Source organism: Phaethon aethereus, assembly GCF_964289735.1.
Source record: "Phaethon aethereus genome assembly, chromosome: 4".
NCBI lineage: Eukaryota > Metazoa > Chordata > Aves > Phaethontiformes > Phaethontidae > Phaethon > Phaethon aethereus.
The window spans coordinates 860,446-880,921 of record NC_138578.1 but is presented as its reverse complement, the minus strand read 5'-3'; the positions used below and the strand labels follow the sequence as shown (position 1 = coordinate 880,921).

General features: G+C 40.4%; 1 protein-coding gene across 1 annotated transcript in view; it reads left to right on the top strand.

The window, feature by feature from the left end:
* BMP2K (BMP2 inducible kinase) overlaps positions 1-20,476 on the top strand; it is a gene marked incomplete at its 3' end in the record, with an annotated part of 58,188 nt that overhangs the window by 13,278 nt on the left and 24,434 nt on the right. Inside the window, 8 exon segments of the mRNA XM_081999749.1 lie at positions 8,620-8,738; positions 10,060-10,165; positions 11,903-12,045; positions 12,346-12,467; positions 13,498-13,579; positions 14,234-14,366; positions 17,015-17,118; positions 19,264-19,343. Coding sequence (XP_081855875.1) covers positions 8,620-8,738; positions 10,060-10,165; positions 11,903-12,045; positions 12,346-12,467; positions 13,498-13,579; positions 14,234-14,366; positions 17,015-17,118; positions 19,264-19,343 — 889 coding nt within the window.

Here is a 20,476-nt window from a genome sequence, read left to right as displayed (position 1 = left end):
TTTTTTTTTTTCTTGTTTTAGTGTTTGTTTTTTTTAATTCAAGAACTGGTTTATGCTGGCTAGGGAGATACTAAAAAAACAAGTTAGGGATGTGATTATGAGTGTTGTGATGCACTGTGGATGGGAAACTCAACAGTAATACTTGATAGCGCATTGTAGGCTCGTACAAAGGAAATGTGTTTTAAAAATGCTGACCTGCTCTGTAAAGAGAAAGCATGTTTGAATATACTGGAAGGAAGTATAATTCCTTAGTATACCAAGGAAGAAAGAATTTGAAGAAAATGAATGGATTGGTTGGATTACTGTACACGGCAAAAGCAAAAATAACTTGAAGACCCTTGCGTTATGGAAGATGCTGTTGTTCCTGGGCTTGAAGGTTGTTCCCTGAGTGCTGAACTAGAAGATGCCAGCTGAATGCCATTTGCTTTCATTAGTGAGATGCCTTTAAACAATTGCTGTTCTGTCTTTGTACTGTGAACAGTGTTAGGTGACTGACAACTCAGCATTGTGCTGAAGTCTTTCGTGGTCCCTACCGATGCTGGGAGCTGGCTGGATTAGTCTCTTGAAACATAAATACTTGTGCTGTTTATGGGAGAAGGTGTCTCTCATGATTTTTGTTCGAAAAAAGTACAGTACCCTTCCCTCTGTAATAACTCAGTTAGTAACTGTCTGCATGAGGGTGTAGTCCTAGAACTTGTAGAGCTGACTTTGTGAGTGAAGGCCAGTGGATTGTGACTGGCCGTGAAATTTTACATCATGTCCTACTTTCAGTTCTTGTTAGAATAGATAATGGACCCATGTAATACTGTCAAGTAATTTATTTTACAGTGTGATTTCAGAATGTAGAGGTGAAAAGAGGTTAACGTTTTGATAGTCGCAGTCAGATAATTGGACTGTTGATGATGTACTGGTCATGTTGCGTGCTCTCTTCATTATTGAGAGGAGGTAAGTATTAGTTGACTTAAATGCAAGAATCTCTCAAGTACAGTTGTAGAGGAGAATGTGTTAGGTGTTTTTTTTTCCCCAGGGAATAGCAAGAGGAGGCGATAACGTAATGTAAGTAGTAGTACAGTGGTTGTGACGAGTTTCCGCGTGGCTTGATTCAAAACTGAAATGTAGAGAGGTTTTCCATATTTCTTCTAACAAGACTATGGGGTAAGGAAGGGATCAGTTTTTACCTTAAGTAGTACAGTGTTTTGGCTTGGCTGCGTAGTGTGTATTACTTAGAGGGTGTATGTACTGCTTGCCTGTTTAGAGCATGCATTAAATGAGCTACTTGGTCAATGTGGTTTCATTTTCCTTGAACTTGACAGAATGTTGCAGAAATTGCGAGCGTATCTATTTCAGTAGCTCTATTCAATTCAAATAGTTTGCAAATTTATGTTTCTATAGAAGAAAAATAGCTGAGGCAGGCAGTCAGAAGATGGCAGAGGACCAGTGTTTTCATTGTATTAGTCAACTAAGGATAGCAAGTCACCTGGATACTCTGAGAAACATGTAGGATCAGTGGCGTGACTATCTTTAATGTGGGACAGTGAGGTCTGCTCCTTTTGCTGTCGGCTAGATAAAAGCTTGAGCGTCCCAATCGGCCAGCTGTCAGACAAGTTGCTTAAATCTAGGTCTACAATATTAGCGCCTAAATTTGGAATTTGTCTGTCGTATATGAAGATGACAATCCAGCCTAGTGCTGTAGGACTCTAGCTGACTAGAACAAGTTTGCTCCGTACAGAAAAAGAATGTTCTGAAGTCTGTATCATCTCATTAAATTATAATTTTTTTTTTAATGCACTTAATACTGGATTGACAGAATAGAGGTCTGTAGAAAGTCTTTTCATGCACGAGAGGGCTTGATCTAAGCTTCTCTCTCGGACCTTCTCGGAAAGGAGTCGCACTGCCAATTACCGCGGGAAAAATGATGTCCCCTGGACTCTGTGCAGGCTTCCCTAGTTAATGGCATCTTAGTCGCTCTGACACAAACACGCTTGCCTTGGGCTTGTTTGTCTTAGGTATTTTTTCCTTGAGAGAGATAGATGTTGCCTGATGGACAGGAGGAGAGCAGAGGCTTTACAGAGGATTGGATATTTACAGTTCAGGGAACTTCACCCAAACAGCTGAAATGTTTATCCATTGACTGTTTTGGGCTTCCTTGCTGGTCTTTACAGGCCAGGAGGGCATGACAGCATTGTCAGAGGCGTGGCTGAAAATTCCTGTGAAGGCTTTTTGATGAATAGTAACTTCAGCACTGTGAGGAAAAATTGTCATGGTCAATGCCGTAGGAATACTGCTTGGGATTTAAAAGAATACCAAGATACCTCTTTGGGACTGAAATTTTTTATATTCCTGTGTATTCCACAGCCCGTCATTCTCACCTATTGGCTGTCTTGGTGTGAGGGGATTTCCTGTGATTTCTGGGCAGTTTCCTGTAGCACGTTGTGTAGTGCTTATATTTGCATAGAGTTAATGTTTTGTACTGTACGAAGCTTTTGGGATCTTTTGTATTACGAGTAAGTGTAGTGTAGTTGACTTGTTGAAGTCTGTATGTATGTGAAGTTTGCTGGAGTTAAGGGTTTACTACTGCCTCACGTTAAAAATGCTAGTACCTGTTTGCATCGCTGGTGTCTGTGCATTTTGGTTATGACTGCACACTGTATCAGGTGGTGTAATTATTTGGATAAGGCTAAAAAAATCAAGTGATTCGTGCATTTGGCATTTGTATGTTCTCCTTTGCAAGATAACTGCTTTTCTTTTTCCCAATAGGAACACCAGAGTAATTTCTCTTCCCACCCATCCCCATATAGCACCAGGGCATGTCTGGTGTTACTATATAAGAAAAAATTTCACAAAAATCTATGTCAGTCTCAGGTGCTTATGTCAAAGCTTTTTGCCCAGTTGGACTGCTGTTGGTGCTAGGAAGGGGGGGGGGGAAAATGAGAGTGCCTACTCACTGGCAGGGCTAAGAGTCCAGTTAGCAGACAGAGGTATGCACAGCAGACCTGCTTTTTGTGGGGTGTACTGAAATGTCCTGTTGGTATGCGATTCACGGCTGCTATTCTGACAGCTCTGCCCTTGGAGCAGATGCCGGTTTGAAGAAAGCGGTGCTTCTTGTCTAAACCAGCGCTGATCTTCAGATTGCCACACAGTGGGAATTTGTGTGGGCAGTGGGAAAAGGCACGGTGGTATGTCCCTTGGAATGCGTTGTCTGCACGCTTACAGTAAAGCGGGGAAATATCGAACTCCAAAATGTGTGTGTATAGAAAGGGATTATTTTGAAAGTAGGGAGATATTTATGCTTCTTGCTTTTGGGAATGATGAGCTCTAGAGCTTGCAGGCAACATCTGTCGACCGCTTTTGCGGATGGAGCTGCGTCTCAGAGCCTTGCGTTCGTGACTGAGAATTGTAGCGTACGCCTAATTAAAATACACGCACTTGTGAGTACACACATGAGAGCATATCTTAAAAAAAAAATGTATAAAACTGTGACTGTGTATATATATTATGACTGTCATTTAATACTGCCTTTATTTAGCAGGAAGGCCACTTCACCGTGCTTTCTGGCCAGCGAGCACACGCAGGTGTCAGGGCTTGGGTGTGCAGCCGGGATGCTGGGGTAGGTGAGGGACCTTCCGGGTAGCTGGGATGCTCTTGCTGAGCTCAGGGCCTGCAGTGACTGGTGCAATGAGACAGCAGCATAGGAGCGAATGAAGTGGTGGCAGCGTACCGGATTGAAGAGAACCGGATGAAACAAGGACCTGGGACAGTTATGAGTTTATTTTAGCATATGTAGTTAGTCAGGTGTGGGCTTTGTAAGTGTCCTTTTGTAGTTTTGTGTGCTTTCTGGAGGGTTCTTGATTGCATGATCGGTTTGGATTTTGTACACATTCCTTTGGCCTAATGAGTGTGTGATTGTGTTTAACAGCCCACTCTCATAGTCCTTAGGCTATACTGGCCTCAGTGCTAACATTTCAGTTATGTGTAAACAGTTAATCACAAGGATCTGCGTGTGTGTAGAACCAAGAGGTCTCATGGAATTAAAACAAGGAAGAGTTAAGAGCAGGGACTGAGAAATGAACCTTGAGAATAGAAACATCCTAGCAGGAGTGCTCAAACAAGGATGATAAGAAAGAATCGCTTGGCTATTTAAATGTATTAGATTGGCCGGGAGGTGGAGATTTCTTGGAAAATGTGTGAATAGTCATGTCTTTAAGGTATATAAAGGATGAACTTTTGTTTCAAGGCACACGCGTTAGAAGGAGATATCCGCCATGCGTCCAGTGCTGTAATAAAGATGTCTGCTTAATAACACTTTGATGTTATTCCGTTTAAATTCCTTGGAATCAGGATGGCCTTCAACCCATGCTCTGCAAGCCTAGTGTAGAACATGAGCTGTTGTAGGAGTTCTCGTCATGTTGCTGGGAAACCGATACCTTTATTAATGGCATCATCTTTTCATGCAGAGGTGCTTTAGGAATGGAAAGGTTGAGTAGTGGCCGGTGGCCTCCACGTGGAGGTTTTGAGAAAAACTGACTGCTTGAGCAAAAATTCTTCATAAGGCCTCATAACTGTATTATAAGTTTCTGTCAAGACGTAGCTTATCAACAATCACACAGTGTTTGGAGTCTGATGAAACAAACTTTCAAATGTTGGCATTCTGTCTTGTTTTAAGGGCTTTGCTGTCACAAATAGATACAAATTTTGTTAGGCTGAAGAACTGAATAGTGTTCTCTAGGCATAACTAAAGTATTTCTTGTGTATGCTTTTAGTCTGTGGCTGCCATGAATGTGCCTGCAGTACGGTATCTGTACTGACTAACAGAAGATGGTGCCTCTGTGGAGAAAGGAGTTGCATTGTTGCGTTAAGGAGGGAGTTTCTGATGTTTTGGAGAAGTGCCCTGTAATTATCCTAATAGGACACCACTGAACCTAAGGAGTTAGGGGCATTGTAGCAGTACACCGTGAGAGAAGAATTGAGCAGCAGGGTGGAAGAGGGTGCTGTGTGGCTCGGTAGCAGCATATCAGGATCACAGAAGTGCTCTCCAAGCTCCAAGAACACACTGTCTTTATTACCTGCTACGTGAAGATGTGATCAAAACTGAGCTGCAGGAAATAGCTCTTGACATGGGTTCATCTTCAGCTGTGACAGAAAGGAGTTTCATCAAAATTCCTGGTAATGGAGCACATTGGTGTGGTGCTTGGCACTTCCTGACAAGGGACTTTTCCCAGTGCTCTCTATGGAAGTGCGTGTGGGTATTAAAGAGCTGTTTTCTCATGACGTCATGCTTTCCTTGAGGAGAAGGCCTGCTTTCCCTATTTTCTTCATAGTGTCCTGTTCTTTCGGACATGAGCTTCTTTGGTGTCTTGGCACCTCATAAAGCTGTAGAGGTCAGGGCTGCTTGTTCTTTCCTGGCAAAGAGCGTATGTTTGAAACACTTAGTGAGGCCTTACTGCTGTCCTTCGTTACGGACTCGCGAGAGGGTTTTTATTTCTTTGTATTGCTTGGAGCCTATCTGCAGGGTATTCATGCTACTGCTTTGAGAGGGACTGGTCTTATTCTGTTTTTTTGAGTGGATTTGTAGTCCATAAAACGGTTCACGCTTGTGCATTGGGCTTGGAAGCTATAGTGCTCAGAAGGCTATGCAAGCTCAGGAGGCGTGTAACGCTGAAGGAGGCCGCCTCTGGGTGCGGGTCAGCCTGATTTTGGAAGATACTTGAGACATCTGAGTGACTTTTGCCTCTAGATTTAATAGAGCAGCAAGTGATGTGGAGTACGACGGCAGTGAAAGTGTTGCTGAAGGCAGAAGTTCATTCAGAACATGGATGCATACACCTGCATTATTGTTGTGTGTTACACTATCCGAATTGCAAAAAAGCCAGGTCTGGTATTTTAAAGAATATTAGTGTGTGGAGGACTGGCCATCTTGTTGCAAGGCAGGGGGGAAGGTTAGCAGCATATGTGTGGGTAGGTTGGTCACTGGAAAATAATTTGCTCTTCAACCTGTTGATCCAGGTTTATGGAGAGGGGGACACAAGGCCGTCTCGCTGGCCAAGGTCATATGAAGCTGAGGGCTGAACTTGCAAAATGGCTTCAAACGTCACAGTGGGTCGTAAAGAACGGAAGTGTGCAGAGATGGTGGCTTAACATCTGGAACTTACTTAGCATCACTTTATGTGCCATAGCTTATGACAGTTTTAAGTTTTTTTTGGATGCTTTGTGTTACGGAAAACTGAGTGTATTTTCTGTCTTCACTGATATGAGATAATAGAAAAAAATTTTCAGCTTCTTTCAGAATATTTTGGTGAAATGCCAGCCCTGACGCTGGCAGACACATGCAAGTGCAATTCTGTCAGTGTGTGATTTTGGGTCTCTGGGGCAAGCAACTACCTAATATTTCTGGTTGTGTTTCTGTATATGACAAGACCGCATAAGCACTCGCCTCCTTCCCCCTGTCTGGATAGCAGTGTTTAGTGAGCGTTTTCATAAGTGTTTACAGCACTGATGATTGTTTGCCTAGGTGCTTTCAGTGAGAAGATTAACATGACAAATGACTGAAAAGGTTTAAAGTTGAAGGGTTCGGGTGTTTACTGGATAAAGATTCCCGGAGTTGTGACACTTGACTCTTTTGATGAGCAGATTTTTGTAGCGGTGATAAACCCTTTAAGGTCACATATCTACTTCTCAAAAACCGGGAATAGGTCTGCTTTTATGGTTCTTTCGGGGTTCAAGTGTTGGTTAATATTGCCACCTAATGGCAAGAAGAGCAGTTGTCTGAGTATTGAGATTTTTTTTTTTTTTACTGCTTCCTGCCGGTTTTTTTTACCCAGTCATGTCTGCTCCAGTTACGTCAGGGAAAGTTGGAATCGGGCGTTTTGTTCTTGTCCTCCTGCTAGTCGTAGAGAACTCTAAGGCGATCAAACTGGTTAAAAAGACAAGTGATTTTTGTCTTCTAATCGTTAGGCTTTTGTGCTTTAACTGAGTACTCCTTGATATTTTTGGTCAAGTATTAGTGCTTAAAAAAGAAGTCTCTTTTTATTGAGAGGACAGTAAAAAAAAGGAGAAATCTTCCGCTAACAAAGGCCTGCGTATCACTCAATGTAATTCCCCAGACTGGCATTAGGGAAGCCCTGTAGGATCATTTCAGCCCCAGCTGGAGCTAGGCATTAGAACTTGAGTAACTTAAGAGCGGGTGCCCTGTTGAAGTTATGAGAAGGCCCTATGTAAACTAGATGAAGTATAATAATTTTGTGGAATTATGGCTCTTGTAATAAAATTGGCAGTCATTCTATTTTGGCAGCGTAGCATCTCATTTGTCTTCGTGAGCTCTTGAGATAAAAAATAATAGGTAACTTTATTTTCCTGAAAATTTTCTAATACAGCTTAGCTTCTTGAGTTTCGTAACTGATTATACGCGCATTTGTTGAAGGGCCTGAGGCTGGCATCGAAGGAGGTACGTTATACTTAAAGAACGCTGCTTGCAGATTGTATCGGGAAACTTGGAAGGTGTGCGTTTCAAGTGGCTGCCCGATCATCAGCGTAGTGAATGGTTTTAATTTAGGTATTTCTGTCCTGATGGTATAGCTGAGTGTTTCTGCTAGTTGAATGATCCGGCGGTCATAGTTGGCTTACCATCAGACAGCAGTCAATTAAGGCTAATAGGGGTTTACGTGAGCTGTTCTGTGAGGCAGTTTTTCTAAAACTGTGGGAAAGCTGTGTGTGTGAACCTAGAGGCGATGCTCATGTGATCTGCTTGAGGCCTTGAGCAGTAGTTAAGACTAACAGAAGACATACAAAACAGGAGAGGGTTGTTTCTCTTTTTGATTTACTTGAGGGTTTGCAGGTACTTGGAGTTTCCCTTCGCTTTTGTGTATAACTTCTGTCTATGTGATACTCCTCTACCCGCACGGAGAAAAGGAAGAACCTCGTGCTGGCAGGTGGGCTCGAGTATACGGTTCACAGTTCATGCCGCCATTGGACTGAGAATGCTCCTAGTGGGACTAGTTGTGGGAAAGTGTTTCTTTCTTAACTGTGTAGTTAGTATGGGTTTTAATAGAAACACTACTTCAGAGCTGATTGCTTGCACCATCTGTGATTACAGGGAGGTTCTACCTGTCTTTAGGATATGCTGAAGAGTCGCATGGCTTCTTAAGGATCTTTGAAGACTTTATCTTTTCCTAGTGTTGTAGTTTTTATGTTTTAAAAATGTAGGTTTAGGGAATTTAATATTAACCTTTATTAAGTATTGGGGGATTTAGGAATTGTGAAGGTCTTCTCCAGATCTTCGCTTTGTTCAGGTTTCCGGACGACTCTGAAAGTACTTAAGGGTTGATATTTGAATACATCGAGTTAGCACTAGGCTTTATGGGTTTATTTGAATGTGGCAATACTTCTCAAATATTTTCGTTTAAGGTTGTGACAAAATAGTAAGATCCTTATGTTTTTGTTAAGAATAGTTAACCTACGTGAAATGGAGTGAGGTAGCAAATTTTTAACTTTTTACGTGTTGGTTAGTTGTCACTCAGTGACTGACATAGACTTTCTTACTCATTTCTTAGGATGTAGTGATGTTGGCTAGAGGAATGCCAAAGACTCAAGTAGGTTCATTTGCGTGGAATTTTTTTTTTCCAGGTGGCTTCTCAACTGTGTTTCTGGTACGTACCCACGGTGGGATACGTTGTGCGCTGAAACGAATGTATGTTAATAATGTGCCGGACCTCAACACATGCAAGAGAGAAATTACGATTATGGTAAGAAGCCCATTATTTGTAGCTGCAGAATGTATTAATTTATAATACACGTATGTGAGATGCGTATTAAATGACACTCTCTTCTAGATCACCTTTTGTTTTGACCTCGTGGCCCTGATTTTGCACCGTTAGCTTCAGAAGCTAATGCCGAGTTTAGGGTTGGTGCGTGATCAACTTCTTCTAAAGTAATTATGAAAAATGTATTTGATGCCACAGTCAATTTGGTCAGTACATCTGATTCCCAAGCAAAAGTCATTTCTTGTAGTTGTGCACTGGTAACTTAAATGCTCCAGGCCTGTGTGTGCCACAGCTCCTTTAGCTGAATGGTGCTGCCGGTGGCTTCCACAAGCATTGTCATCTTGAGTAGGCATAAGCACTCAAGTTCTCAAAGCTGCAGTCCAGTGTCGAGGTAAATGATATGCTTGTAGCAGAGTTCTCCTACATGATCTGGGTTACTATTGTTTTTCAGCAGGTGACTAGCAAATAAGGAGAAATTAGAAGATTTAGTCAGGCACACTTGGGTTTATGATTAATTGACAGGTAAAAAAAAGTCAATAGTTGCTGAGTGGGCAAGAGAGAATCTGTTATATTGCCATCCAGCAGATACGATGAAACCTGTTGATCTCCATCTCCATACACTTCTAGCTTGCACTTGTTCTAACCATAGCAGCACCTATTATCTGATAAAAGAGATACTTTTAACCTTAAGCTGTTTTATGGGCAGCAACTCTGCACTACAGATGACAATGCTTGTATAGTCAGATGTGAAAGAAGCATTGCTTAATTCCACATGGAAAACAGTTCTTAGAAGTTTTTTTTTTTTTTTTGCCTTGGGGACACCTTCACTTGCTTTTGTGTAATTTTTTTTTTTTTAAGACTTGTAGTCTGATAGTCTGAACTGTTACCAACAGTTGTTTTTTTCCAGCTACCTTTTTTAATAACTGTGAGAGTTTGGTTTTCAGTTAGCTTGATAGATCCGTATCTCCTAAATATCAACGCTGTAGGTATTACCGCTTCACAAAGTCACTTTACAATGCACCAGTTGGGACGTGTTTGCACTGTCCAACGAGAAGCACGTAAATGTTCTTTTCTGAATAGTATTTGCATCGTGTTTTGAGATGTAGCAGTCACTCTGACGCTGCTGGCAGCGATGACCTTAACGTTCTGCGTGGTATTTTCTCAAGAGCAGTGGATGTGAGGTGGGGACTAACTTAAGTTGAAATGATAAATGGTTGTCTGAAATCTTGTAATGTCTTTTGTTGTTAGAAATTGTTTTGTGCTAAAGTGTTACCTGCATTTTCTCTTTTGTTTTCTTTTTCAGAAAGAGTTATCTGGGCACAAGAATATCGTGAGCTATTTGGATTGTGCTGTTAACTCTATAAGTGATAACGTTTGGGAGGTACTCATTCTCATGGAGTACTGTCGAGGTAAAAGTCAACTCTTTGGTTTTCAGACTAATGCAGGGAAGATGCTGGTATTGATCACCTGGGATTTTTATGTGAAATGGTTCGTTTAGTACAAATGGTTAACGTAATATATATCACACCTGGAATCCAGTTAATTCTTTTAGCCTTCCCGTTTGCGTTGTCACACAGGCACTGAGCGGTTGAACACTGAGATAATGTAAAAGCCTGTTTCACACAGCCTTGTAATTAAGTACGATTAGAAACAGGGAAATTATTTGTGTAAGTATAAATTGAAATCCTTCTGGGTTTTTTTTGTGCTAAATCAACATGCAGCTACAGCATAATGCGATGGCAGAGGTTGGCAAGATTTCACTGCTGTTCTCCCTCTGCTCTTTCTGTTCTAGCTAAGAATATTAAAGATGTTTTACTCTTACCTGACAGGTGACTTGTTAACAAAGGAGCATGGCATAGTCACTGTTGATAATGCTGGCCATAAATAGTCACGTGGTCCTGATGTATGATGTATCTTTGTTTCAAACAATGTGTAAAAACAGGTAGTTCATAGCTTTTTTTTTTTTTCCCCCTGTCCCACATAAACATTAGAATAAACTTGCCATTGAGTTCAGCTTTTGAAGTTTATCTAAAATTTAGGCTAACCAGGCCCTGACTTCGTAGTAGTACATGCTGGCTAACCCAGATAGGTGATGATATTATCACAAATGATTCGAGTACGAAGTAAGTATCTCTAGACTAGAAAGAAACCCCACCCCATTGTCCATGATGCTCGTGGAATACTTGCAGTTGTGGTTTACACAGGTTTTATTTGCAGAAGTAGTAGTAAACATTACAGTTTGTGCAGTCTGTACTGTGCGTAGGGAGCCAAAGGCAGGCTTGATGTAGGTTTTGGAGGGAGTAAGGACGTAATGTGAAAACCAATGGCCATGTTTGTGGCTGACTACCCTGCTTGTACGGATGAATTCCTGGACCCTTGTGGGAGCTCACTTCTGATGCCCGATTGGTAGCACTCTTTCCTTAATTATTATGGTAAATAGCCACGTGGATGTCGAGGGTGAGAAGACTGGAGAGTGTTAACCTTTTTGTGTTCAAAGCATCCTTGTGTTGACTGAATGCTCACCAAGGCCCTGGGGACAGTGAGTCTTGCTTCATCTCGTAGTGCTTAGTGAGTATTGTGGTAGGAAGAGCCCAATGTTATCTGGTAAAATTACTTTGAGAAACAGAGAAATAATGATTACTTATCTTGGAAAGAAACCTACAAAGAGGTTAAGTGAGGTCTTTGTTGAAGAGTGGATTGAGGTTTTGTTCGTTTGTTTTCTTTATTTCCCCTCCTCTCCTCCCCCAGTGTGTCTCCCAGAAAGTCCAAGAGACAGTGTCTAGAATAGGAATTAAATTGAACTTGGTTGTCTGACAGGGTTTTGGCTATGGATCTAACCATAAGAGACACTTTGGAGGTAACATGCTTGTGTGATGGATGCTTTTTTGTGCTTGCAACCGTTAGTCCTAAAAGGGTTTCAGTCATAGGGACTTACTCTTTTTTTCAATCGAGACAGTAATGTTTTTTTATCGAGGACGCTAGAAGAGTGCGCATTTGGAAAAGCAGGTTTGTTTTATTTAAATGCAGGGAGTGTGGAAGACTTTCTTGCATCTTATTTGTGGACTTTAGGCATATAAATAAGTCTTAACTTCTGTACATGATAAAAATTACTAAAAAAAAAATAAGATGCCTTGTTGTTTCTTTAGCTGGGCAAGTTGTGAATCAGATGAATCAGCGTCTGCAGACAGGCTTTACTGAGTCAGAAATAATGAGAATATTTTGTGACACCTGTGAAGCTGTTGCCCGGTTGCATCAGTGCAAAACACCTATAGTTCACCGGGATCTAAAGGTATGAACTTATTAAAAAGGAACATCTAGGTTCAAATCAGTGACCTACATGAAAAGGATTGAGAATGTAGGAGGTATCTCATTAAACATGTCTTCTAGTTAGGGAAGCACTTGCTCTTGGTGGAGCTGTAAACAGAGACACTAAACCGTAAGACATCAGTTATTGCTAATGCGAAGTCTCTCAGTTGATTTTTTTCTGACAACTTTCCTGTTTGTGTGTGAGTAGGCATAGTAACAGCTAAGCTGGAAATTAATGACATGATTTTTATCTAATGTTTCTGTCTGTTCATTTGCTTTCGAGGTGGAGAATATATTGTTAAATGATAGCGGGAACTATGTTCTCTGTGATTTCGGCAGTGCCACTAACAAATATCTTAATGCTCAAAAAGATGGTGTTAATATGGTTGAAGAAGAAATTAAAAAGTAAGTTCACTTTTAAGTGGCCTATTGTGAGAAATGACTGTGCTGCTGGGAAAGTCCATGTGTTGTTGTGCAGTGTGCATGTCTCTTACTAATAGGAATTGAACTTAACGGTTGAATGTGAACTAAGGTTGACGTAAATATAGTAGAACAGTGGAATTCTTCAGTAACATAAGTGTCTTTCACTTATTCACAGATTGTTTTTGCTAAACTGAGACTCTTAAGAACAAAGCTGTTGGTAAAAAGCATGCTGCTTTGAGATGAAATTATTCAAAAACATATGTGCGGCTACTGGCCACTTCAGAAGTTTGATATTTTAAGCTTGTGCTATTTGCATACAACTAATGGTAGGAGAGAAAAAAAGCTGATGTAAATAAGCATTGGAATGGATTTACGTAGCATCTTACGTAAAGACTAAGGTCTGTGTTCATTCTCGTAACACCGATGAGAAAAATATATTAACTTTTATTACAGTTTGTCAAGACTGCACATGTGTTAGTTTGGTTTTGCCCCTTCAGCCTAACTACTGCAGAGAAATAAATGCATGCTACTTTTTCTCAAATTAGCAAGTGATACAGGTGTTCTTTTTTTTTTTTCCCGCAGCTCTGAAAAATACTTTGACTACCAGTTTAGTAATTGTTTAGAGATGTTAGTTTTTTGAACTCGGCTTTCTGTATGTTGGAGTATGTGGTGGGACTCATCTTGTAGGACCTACATTATGTCTTTCAAATGACTGGTTACTGCAGTATTTCTGTCCAGTGACTCTTACAAAAGCACATGTGCTGGAGAAATAACACTAAAAGCAAATTTTAGCTGACTTAATATTAATTCTTGTGCATTTGATGATTTTATGTTGCTACTCCAAATATTCTCTGTGATGCTGCCAATGCAGTAAAGGACTTGGGCAAGATATTCCGGGCATGTATCTGAAACTTGGGTGCGAACGGTGTGTGCGTGGCAGATGCAGCAGAACGCGCGTTTGGTTCTGGGGCACTCTTTCCATCTATGTTCTCGTTTCTTTACATACTGCTAGGTATACGACACTGTCATACAGAGCTCCCGAAATGATCAATCTTTATGGAGGACAACCAATTACTACCAAGGCAGATATATGGGTAAGCAAAAAAATCGTGTGCTAAGACATTTGGAACTATCTAAGGGAGGGGTGGGGCAAGTTAAAAGCAGCATTGACTACCTGAAAAAAGAGTTCTTTTGAAGTGAAATCCATCATGCAGCTATACAGTGCAGAATATAGTAGAGGTATCTGGTGGTTAGGTGTTCTGTAAACGAAACAAATGGCGTGTGTGACGATCATTTTGAGTTAAGGGGGACACGGTATAGAATTTATAGAATTTTTCTCCTTCTCAGCTCAACTTGCTGCCTATAGTCACCAGCCATTGCTCATGGAAACCTGCTGGCAAAATGACGAGGAAAGGTGTTTCTGCTAGGTGATAGGCAGAGAAGTAAAGACAAAATTCAGCAGAAACACTAGTGCTATCGCTGGGTGGTATAACAATATGAATGCAGCTCTTGACGTATGCTCTAATTATTGGTAGTTCGTTGCCTACCATAGGAGTTGGTGGGAAAGAGAGCCTTTTTAGAGCTTGCTTCATATTTCAGCTTGTCATGTCAACAGTGTTTCATAATGCAGCTGCTACAGAATCAGCTGTAGCTAGGATGCAATTAGGTTCTTGTTGGTGCTGCTGGATTGTGTGAAAGGCTTACTCTGGTCCCTTTGCAGTGCCTGTGTTTGTTTTTTTTTTTTACAGGCACTTGGCTGCTTGCTGTATAAACTTTGTTTCTTTTCACTTCCCTTTGGAGAAAGTCAAGTTGCTATTTGCGACGGAAGCTTTACCATTCCGGACAATTCCCGATACTCTCATAGTGTACACTGTTTGATAAGTAAGTATCTGGGCAGCACGGCCTTCTTTTTCCGTGTAAATCGAGTAAGGCGGGGAAGATCCCGTTAATGCAGGCGAGTGCCTTGGATGGGTGGTGCCGACTGGCTGGTTCTTGACTGAGCAGTGGGAGTTGCTCCTGGCTACCATCTGTCATGCAACTCCTGCACTTGCACTTGAAAGGAGGCTCGCTTATCCAGTTGCTCAGCGGAGGGCTGTGGCACGGGGGTGCACAACTGCAGTGCCAGCCTAGAGAGGAATTTCAGAAACCTAGCGCAGAGTTCACTGAGATGGCACTAAAAGTGAGCCAGATGAATGAATTGCGGACATGTCTTTCTCCTGGACAGCTGATGTGTTAAAATCGGCTCCTGGATTCTGGCCATTTAATGGATCAGTTGATATCTTCTGAATTGTAACAGAATGATACAGTGCAAATACCTGCCGCATGAAATTGTACCTCTCAACTCAGAAGAGTTTCGTTAAAAGAACATTTTGGTTTCTCTGGGAGGCATGGATGACCTTTTTTTTTTTTTTCTTTTTTTTTAGTTAGGTGGCCATAAGCCACAAAGGGATAAGGGGAATGAAAAGAGCAGCTCTTAATTTATTTGTAGTTCCTTTCTGCTCTTAAGGGTGTGTTTTCTATGGAATGTCAGACCGTTAAGAATATTTTCTACCCAAGTTGGACAACTGTGCTTGGATGAATCTGCAGGGCAAGCTTAGTGTAGAAACATAAATGTACTGAGATGAATTGGACTGGGGAGAATGTTGTAGTAGTTTGACAGTTCAAAACAGAAGAAAAATCTGATGAAGTTTCTGCAACCTAAAGTGTCGGACATGAACTGTGGCAGAAGTTTGAAAGCACAAAGAGCTTGAAGGAAAATTTTGGGCAACAGCAAGCTGTGAGGTTAGTGATTAATCTCTTAACCGGGTACAGAGATACAGGCTCCAATATTTGCACTCATAACGAGTATTTTCAGTTGTCTTTGTTTTCAACTTTGAGTGGGTTAATTTGCAAGAGTGTGACCAACAGGATATGAAAAACTCCGAAAGTTTGAAGAGGAACTCTTGCAATTCATTTGTAAGCTAAGAATATATTGACCACATGGTTTATGCTTGTACGTAATAGGAAATACAACATACAAACCACTTTTTTGAGCACACATTCATAATTGACTAATAGCAGTTACTATGGTAAGCATTTACCTTCTGCAAATACTTAAAAACTGCCAAAATGAGATTAATTTTCAAGTCATGAAATATTTTTCTCTATGTCACTGTGCTGCTTGGAGAAGAGTACAGGTTTTAGTCCTGTCTCCTTATAAGTATGACAGCTGATTTATTAAGATGCAATGAACTGCTGTGCCAAGATGAGCATTAGGGGCATGGAATATATGTGAGTGGGGAAGAATCTCATAATGTAAACTTCCGTTCTTTCCGTTTGGAATGGAAGCCAAAAAAAGATGCAGCTGGTAATAAAAGGTATTTCGGGGACTTCTGGCTTCACCTCAGCTCTTTTACAAGGCTGCGGGGGATGGGGAGCGACAAGCTGGACATTCTGCACCTCATAAATCTAGTATTTCATAAAGAAGTGGCAGGAGTTGCTTCACGGTGAGTCTTCCGTTTCCCCTTAATGGTGCTGTCACTGCAAGTTTAAATCTGCATTACTTTGTACAACCCATTAAAAATAAAATTTGCTGTGAACTATATTGGCCATAAGGTAATGGCTTTCAGTAAAACTGTAAGATCTGTCTAAAATGATATCAATTAAAAAAAAAAAATCCTACTTCAAGGTTGTTTACAAAATCTCATTTAAGGTTGGTGGTATGACTGAACAGTTTTGGAAATGTAGTTCACTTTCCACATCAAAAGGGAGAATGTAAATTTTCTTACATTATTTGTTTTTCTTTGTAGCTGAACATGTTTTTAGAGGCTTAGCTTGTTTAGAAATATGTTTCACTGTTTATTTAGCTTCTCGGGTCATTTAGGCAAGATTTCCTGATTACGGACTCTGTATTGTATTGTAAACAATATGAAGTAGCCGTTACTTGCTTGAAGAAGAGCAAACCTTCTACTTTGGGAAGCTCATGTTTGAGAGGGACATCAGGAATTCTGTGTCTTATCAAGAAAAAAGGACCTTTTATCCGTGGAACTAGATTTCTTTTAATATATGGAAGTGTCCATAGCCAAGTAAACCTGAAAGACAAAAGAGGATGTAGAACCTTAACGTGATGCAGTTAAATACATCTGTGAGTCTTCTATTAGCTACGTGGAATTTCGTATTAACCCTGGACAATTCCAGTACTATGGGTAGGTTTTATGTTCTTCTCTCTGTAGGTGTTAATTACTACTTCAGTTTAGGTACCCTTGCCACAACTTAGGGTCAAAATATTGTACATCTTCTCCAATTGTGTTTGACCCTAGAAACTATTTGACTTGACACAAAGTATTTTAAAAAACCAAACAAGCCAAGAATAACAAACCAACAGAAAAACCAAAAAACAACACAATGATAAAAATGACTCTTTCAGGGTCAAAAAATGACTCTTTCAGCTCCTTTGGTGGAGCTGCTGAATTTCTTCTTGCTGGTGGTACGCTGTCTCAACAGGCTTTCTGATATCTGACAGTGATAATTTGTTTTTATCAATTTTGCAGGATATATGCTTGAACCAGATCAAGAACAGAGACCTGATATCTTTCAAGTATCTTACTTTGCCTTTAAGCTTGCCAAAAAGGACTGTCCAGTGTCTAATATTTATGTAAGTAGTCTCTAATTTTTTCTGTATATTATTAGTGTATTTTGTAGGTAGCGTGGCGAGAAGTCTGTCAAAGCAGCTGAGGGGGATTATTTTGATTTCCTCATAAACCTTGGTCCTAAATTTGAACCATGGAACAGAGTACCCTTTAAGCTTATTGCATGCATGCTATATCGTCTCTCTAAACAAAATATTTCTTAACTCTGTGGGCATAGCTCCCTGATTAATGTTGATACTGGACCCAATACCTGACTTACTGTTTATACCGTTATTAATCTCTTGTCTACTACAATTAATAGGAAACATACTACAGAACTGTTGTAACTGTAGTGTCAAGAGCGTTTATGTTTGTTGTGGATAAACCCTTTTTCTTAACTTAGCAATTATGTTAATCCATTGGAAGGACTGCACTGAACTGCAAGGCAAACAGACTAGTGCCTTGGTTAGCCCGCGTTCCAAGCCTTAGTTGCCACGTGAGTTTGGACTTCGTGTGAAAGTTTCTCTCAAAGATCATCTCATTCACGGATCTGATGGCTGTGCAATGGAATTTGAGGGCACATCAGTCATGTCCAGGATTATAAAGTAATGCTAAAGATAACTATCATGTGAAATACATGTCAGAATTGATTCTGGAACAAATGTCAATTATAGTGAATTCTGCCTTCAGACGCAGACGAGTGGACTTAGTGAAGTCACTTTCAATTCCTTTATCATTGATCCTTGTAGAAGAAGGTGCTATGTAAATGAGAGTGTTGCTATTTGGGAATTCAGGCTAAGGAATTGGAAAACCTTGAAGTACTTACTGTTTGTAGGTGAAGGCTAAGTTTCAAGTGGCTTGAAAGGTTTTGCATTGCCCCGTTGCAGCACGTGAATAAGGAGGTGCAGTAACTCTACTTTCCCTCGAATACTCGGTCCTGAAATATGAGCGTATCTTGGTGTAATGTAATTTGGTAATGCGCTGTTTTACTCACTGGAGGAGTAGTTGCTGCTGCTTGGCTTAGGTGGCTCAAATATGTCTGTTTCTTGGATTTTTTTTTTTTTTTTTAAATTTTTCCCCTGCGGGTAGGAATACCTGCTTACTTGGCCATTTGCCCTGTGACAGACATGGAAAAGTAAAAGGGCCTGGAGTATTTGTACAAAGTGAAGCTGTTTGCTGTATGTGTTTCTTCCACTGGAGTGTTAAAACAGCAGTAAGAGCAGCGGTCTGTGCCCTGGTTTCCGTTGCTGTTTATTTGCTTTGGTAGTGCTTGCATCTCTAGCATCCACGGCTGCCTTGAAAGAGAAGCAGCACAAAAATATGTACGTAGACACCCCTTAACGGTCCCCCTCAAGTTTTTGTGAGTATATAAGAATGACCATTATAGGTTAGAAGAGAAGCTGGCTGGGTGCAGTATACTGTTTTTGACAGCAGCTTGCTTTTTGAAGGGAAGTTTAGAGGTATACTTGCCTGTGTCTTTCCCAGGAATTGGCTAATTCCAGTACTGTGGGTAGTTTTGAGAAGCAGTATTTAGTAATTGACTTTGTCTCTACTTTTTGACCAGATTTAGATTTGCGTTCTTTACGTAAGGAGGTAGTGCATGCGTTGTTAGAGATGATCTTTGTCCACCCTCCCCCAAAATCGCCTTTTTCCTTTGTTAAATCTGGTTTAGGTGAAATGTAATTCGTTCAGGAGTTTTGATGGAAATGCAGGTAAGCTGAATGTCCATAGAAGCTTAGATGCTGCGTGGTTTTCTGCAAGTTGTGTTGTGGTGGAAGAGCTGAGGTGGGCTAAAAACCTGCTATTGTTTCTCCGAAAGCTTAGGCTTTGTTTTAGTTCTTGGAGTTGAGGCTGAGCCAGATCTCTGTTCTGTGCAGTTATAAGAAAAGATTTGGAGAAAATTTTTTTTTAATTTCACTGCTGATACTTGAAGTATGTAAATGAACACGTTCACAAAACAGTGAGACTGGTAATTTTTTTAGCAACAAATCAGAAAACATCGAGGTACTGTTAAATGAAAACACTTCTGATTTGCAGATGTGTGGGCGAGTTTTGCGTGAAGCCTTTTAACATGAGAAACTTGAACCCAAGTTTTCTTCTTCAATATGTAATGATTTTTTTCTTTCAGGATTTCAGGGTTTTTTAATTTATTCAAATTTATTTTTCCCAAGAACTCTCCTGTCCCTTCAACTCTACCTGAACCCATGACAGCTAGTGAGGCAGCTGCTAGAAAAAGCCAAGTAAAAGCAAGGTGAGCAGTGGATGTGGTTTGCTTTTTTTTTTTGTTTATGTTGTTAAGGTACACGTTTGTCTGAAACCTGTTTTCATATACTTCTTAAAATGAAAGATTACATTAGTAGCAGATGTCATTAGAATAGATAAACTGCAATTCTAAGCTTCGAGTCTCTTTTTGGATTCTACTCCATTGCTTTTTTCATTGTATTGAGAGTCCACAGAGAGAAACTGAGACCCTGTTTCACAGTGAAATAAGTAAGTGCTAGCAGTCTGTTTCAGATCTGATGTATTTTCTCCTGGTGTAATGAGTGAATTTTGAAACAAAAGATTTTAGTGGCAAGTGAGGATAATATGGTACAGGTAAGCCATTCATAGGAGTTTTATCTAAATGTGCCAATGAAATCCGATTGAACGTAAGGGGATTTTGTTATTTAAAAAACCATGAATTTTTTTTTTAAACCGAAAAACTCCTTTTTTTGTACTTGTTAATAAAAACAAACCCCAAACCTTGGGGAGTCCTGCCCGTGCTTTTTACTTCTGGTGTGGTATATGGTGTACGCTTAATGCTGATGCTGGAAGAATCCTCTATGTTTTGATTCTTTGTGGGTGGAAGTTTTTTGGCTTTTGAATCTACCAACATGTCTGAGTTAAGTGTGTTTAGATTCAGCTATAGTTATCAGCTCTTTCACCTCTGACTTCATTTGCCTATTGCGAATGAGAAGGAAACGAATGAGCTCATCAAAGCTGTGTTTGAGCTATGTAGATGTGTCAGTGCCGTTTTAAGGTCCTGTCACGGTCCGAACGTGGTTGGTTTTGCTGGCTCTGCTGTCAGTTGGTAATGTGGAGCGGAGGGCAGGCGTAGGTTGTATAAATAGAATAATGGTTTAAACTCCAAGTAAATCTACTAGATGATATTAGGAAGGTAAATAGTTCTTCTGAAATAATGTTTTCCTGTCAGCCCGAAATAACAGTAGGTTAAAGGCAGATGGTGTCTTGGTATAGTATGGTAGGAACTAATACGATGTGTTACGTATTGGAGCTCAGATGGTGAATTAGTGTTTTTAAGCAGTTGGACAAGTTTAAAAAAAAAAAAAAAAGCATGTAGTATAACTTGATAATGGGATTAAAGCTCAACTGTACTTCGGTTTT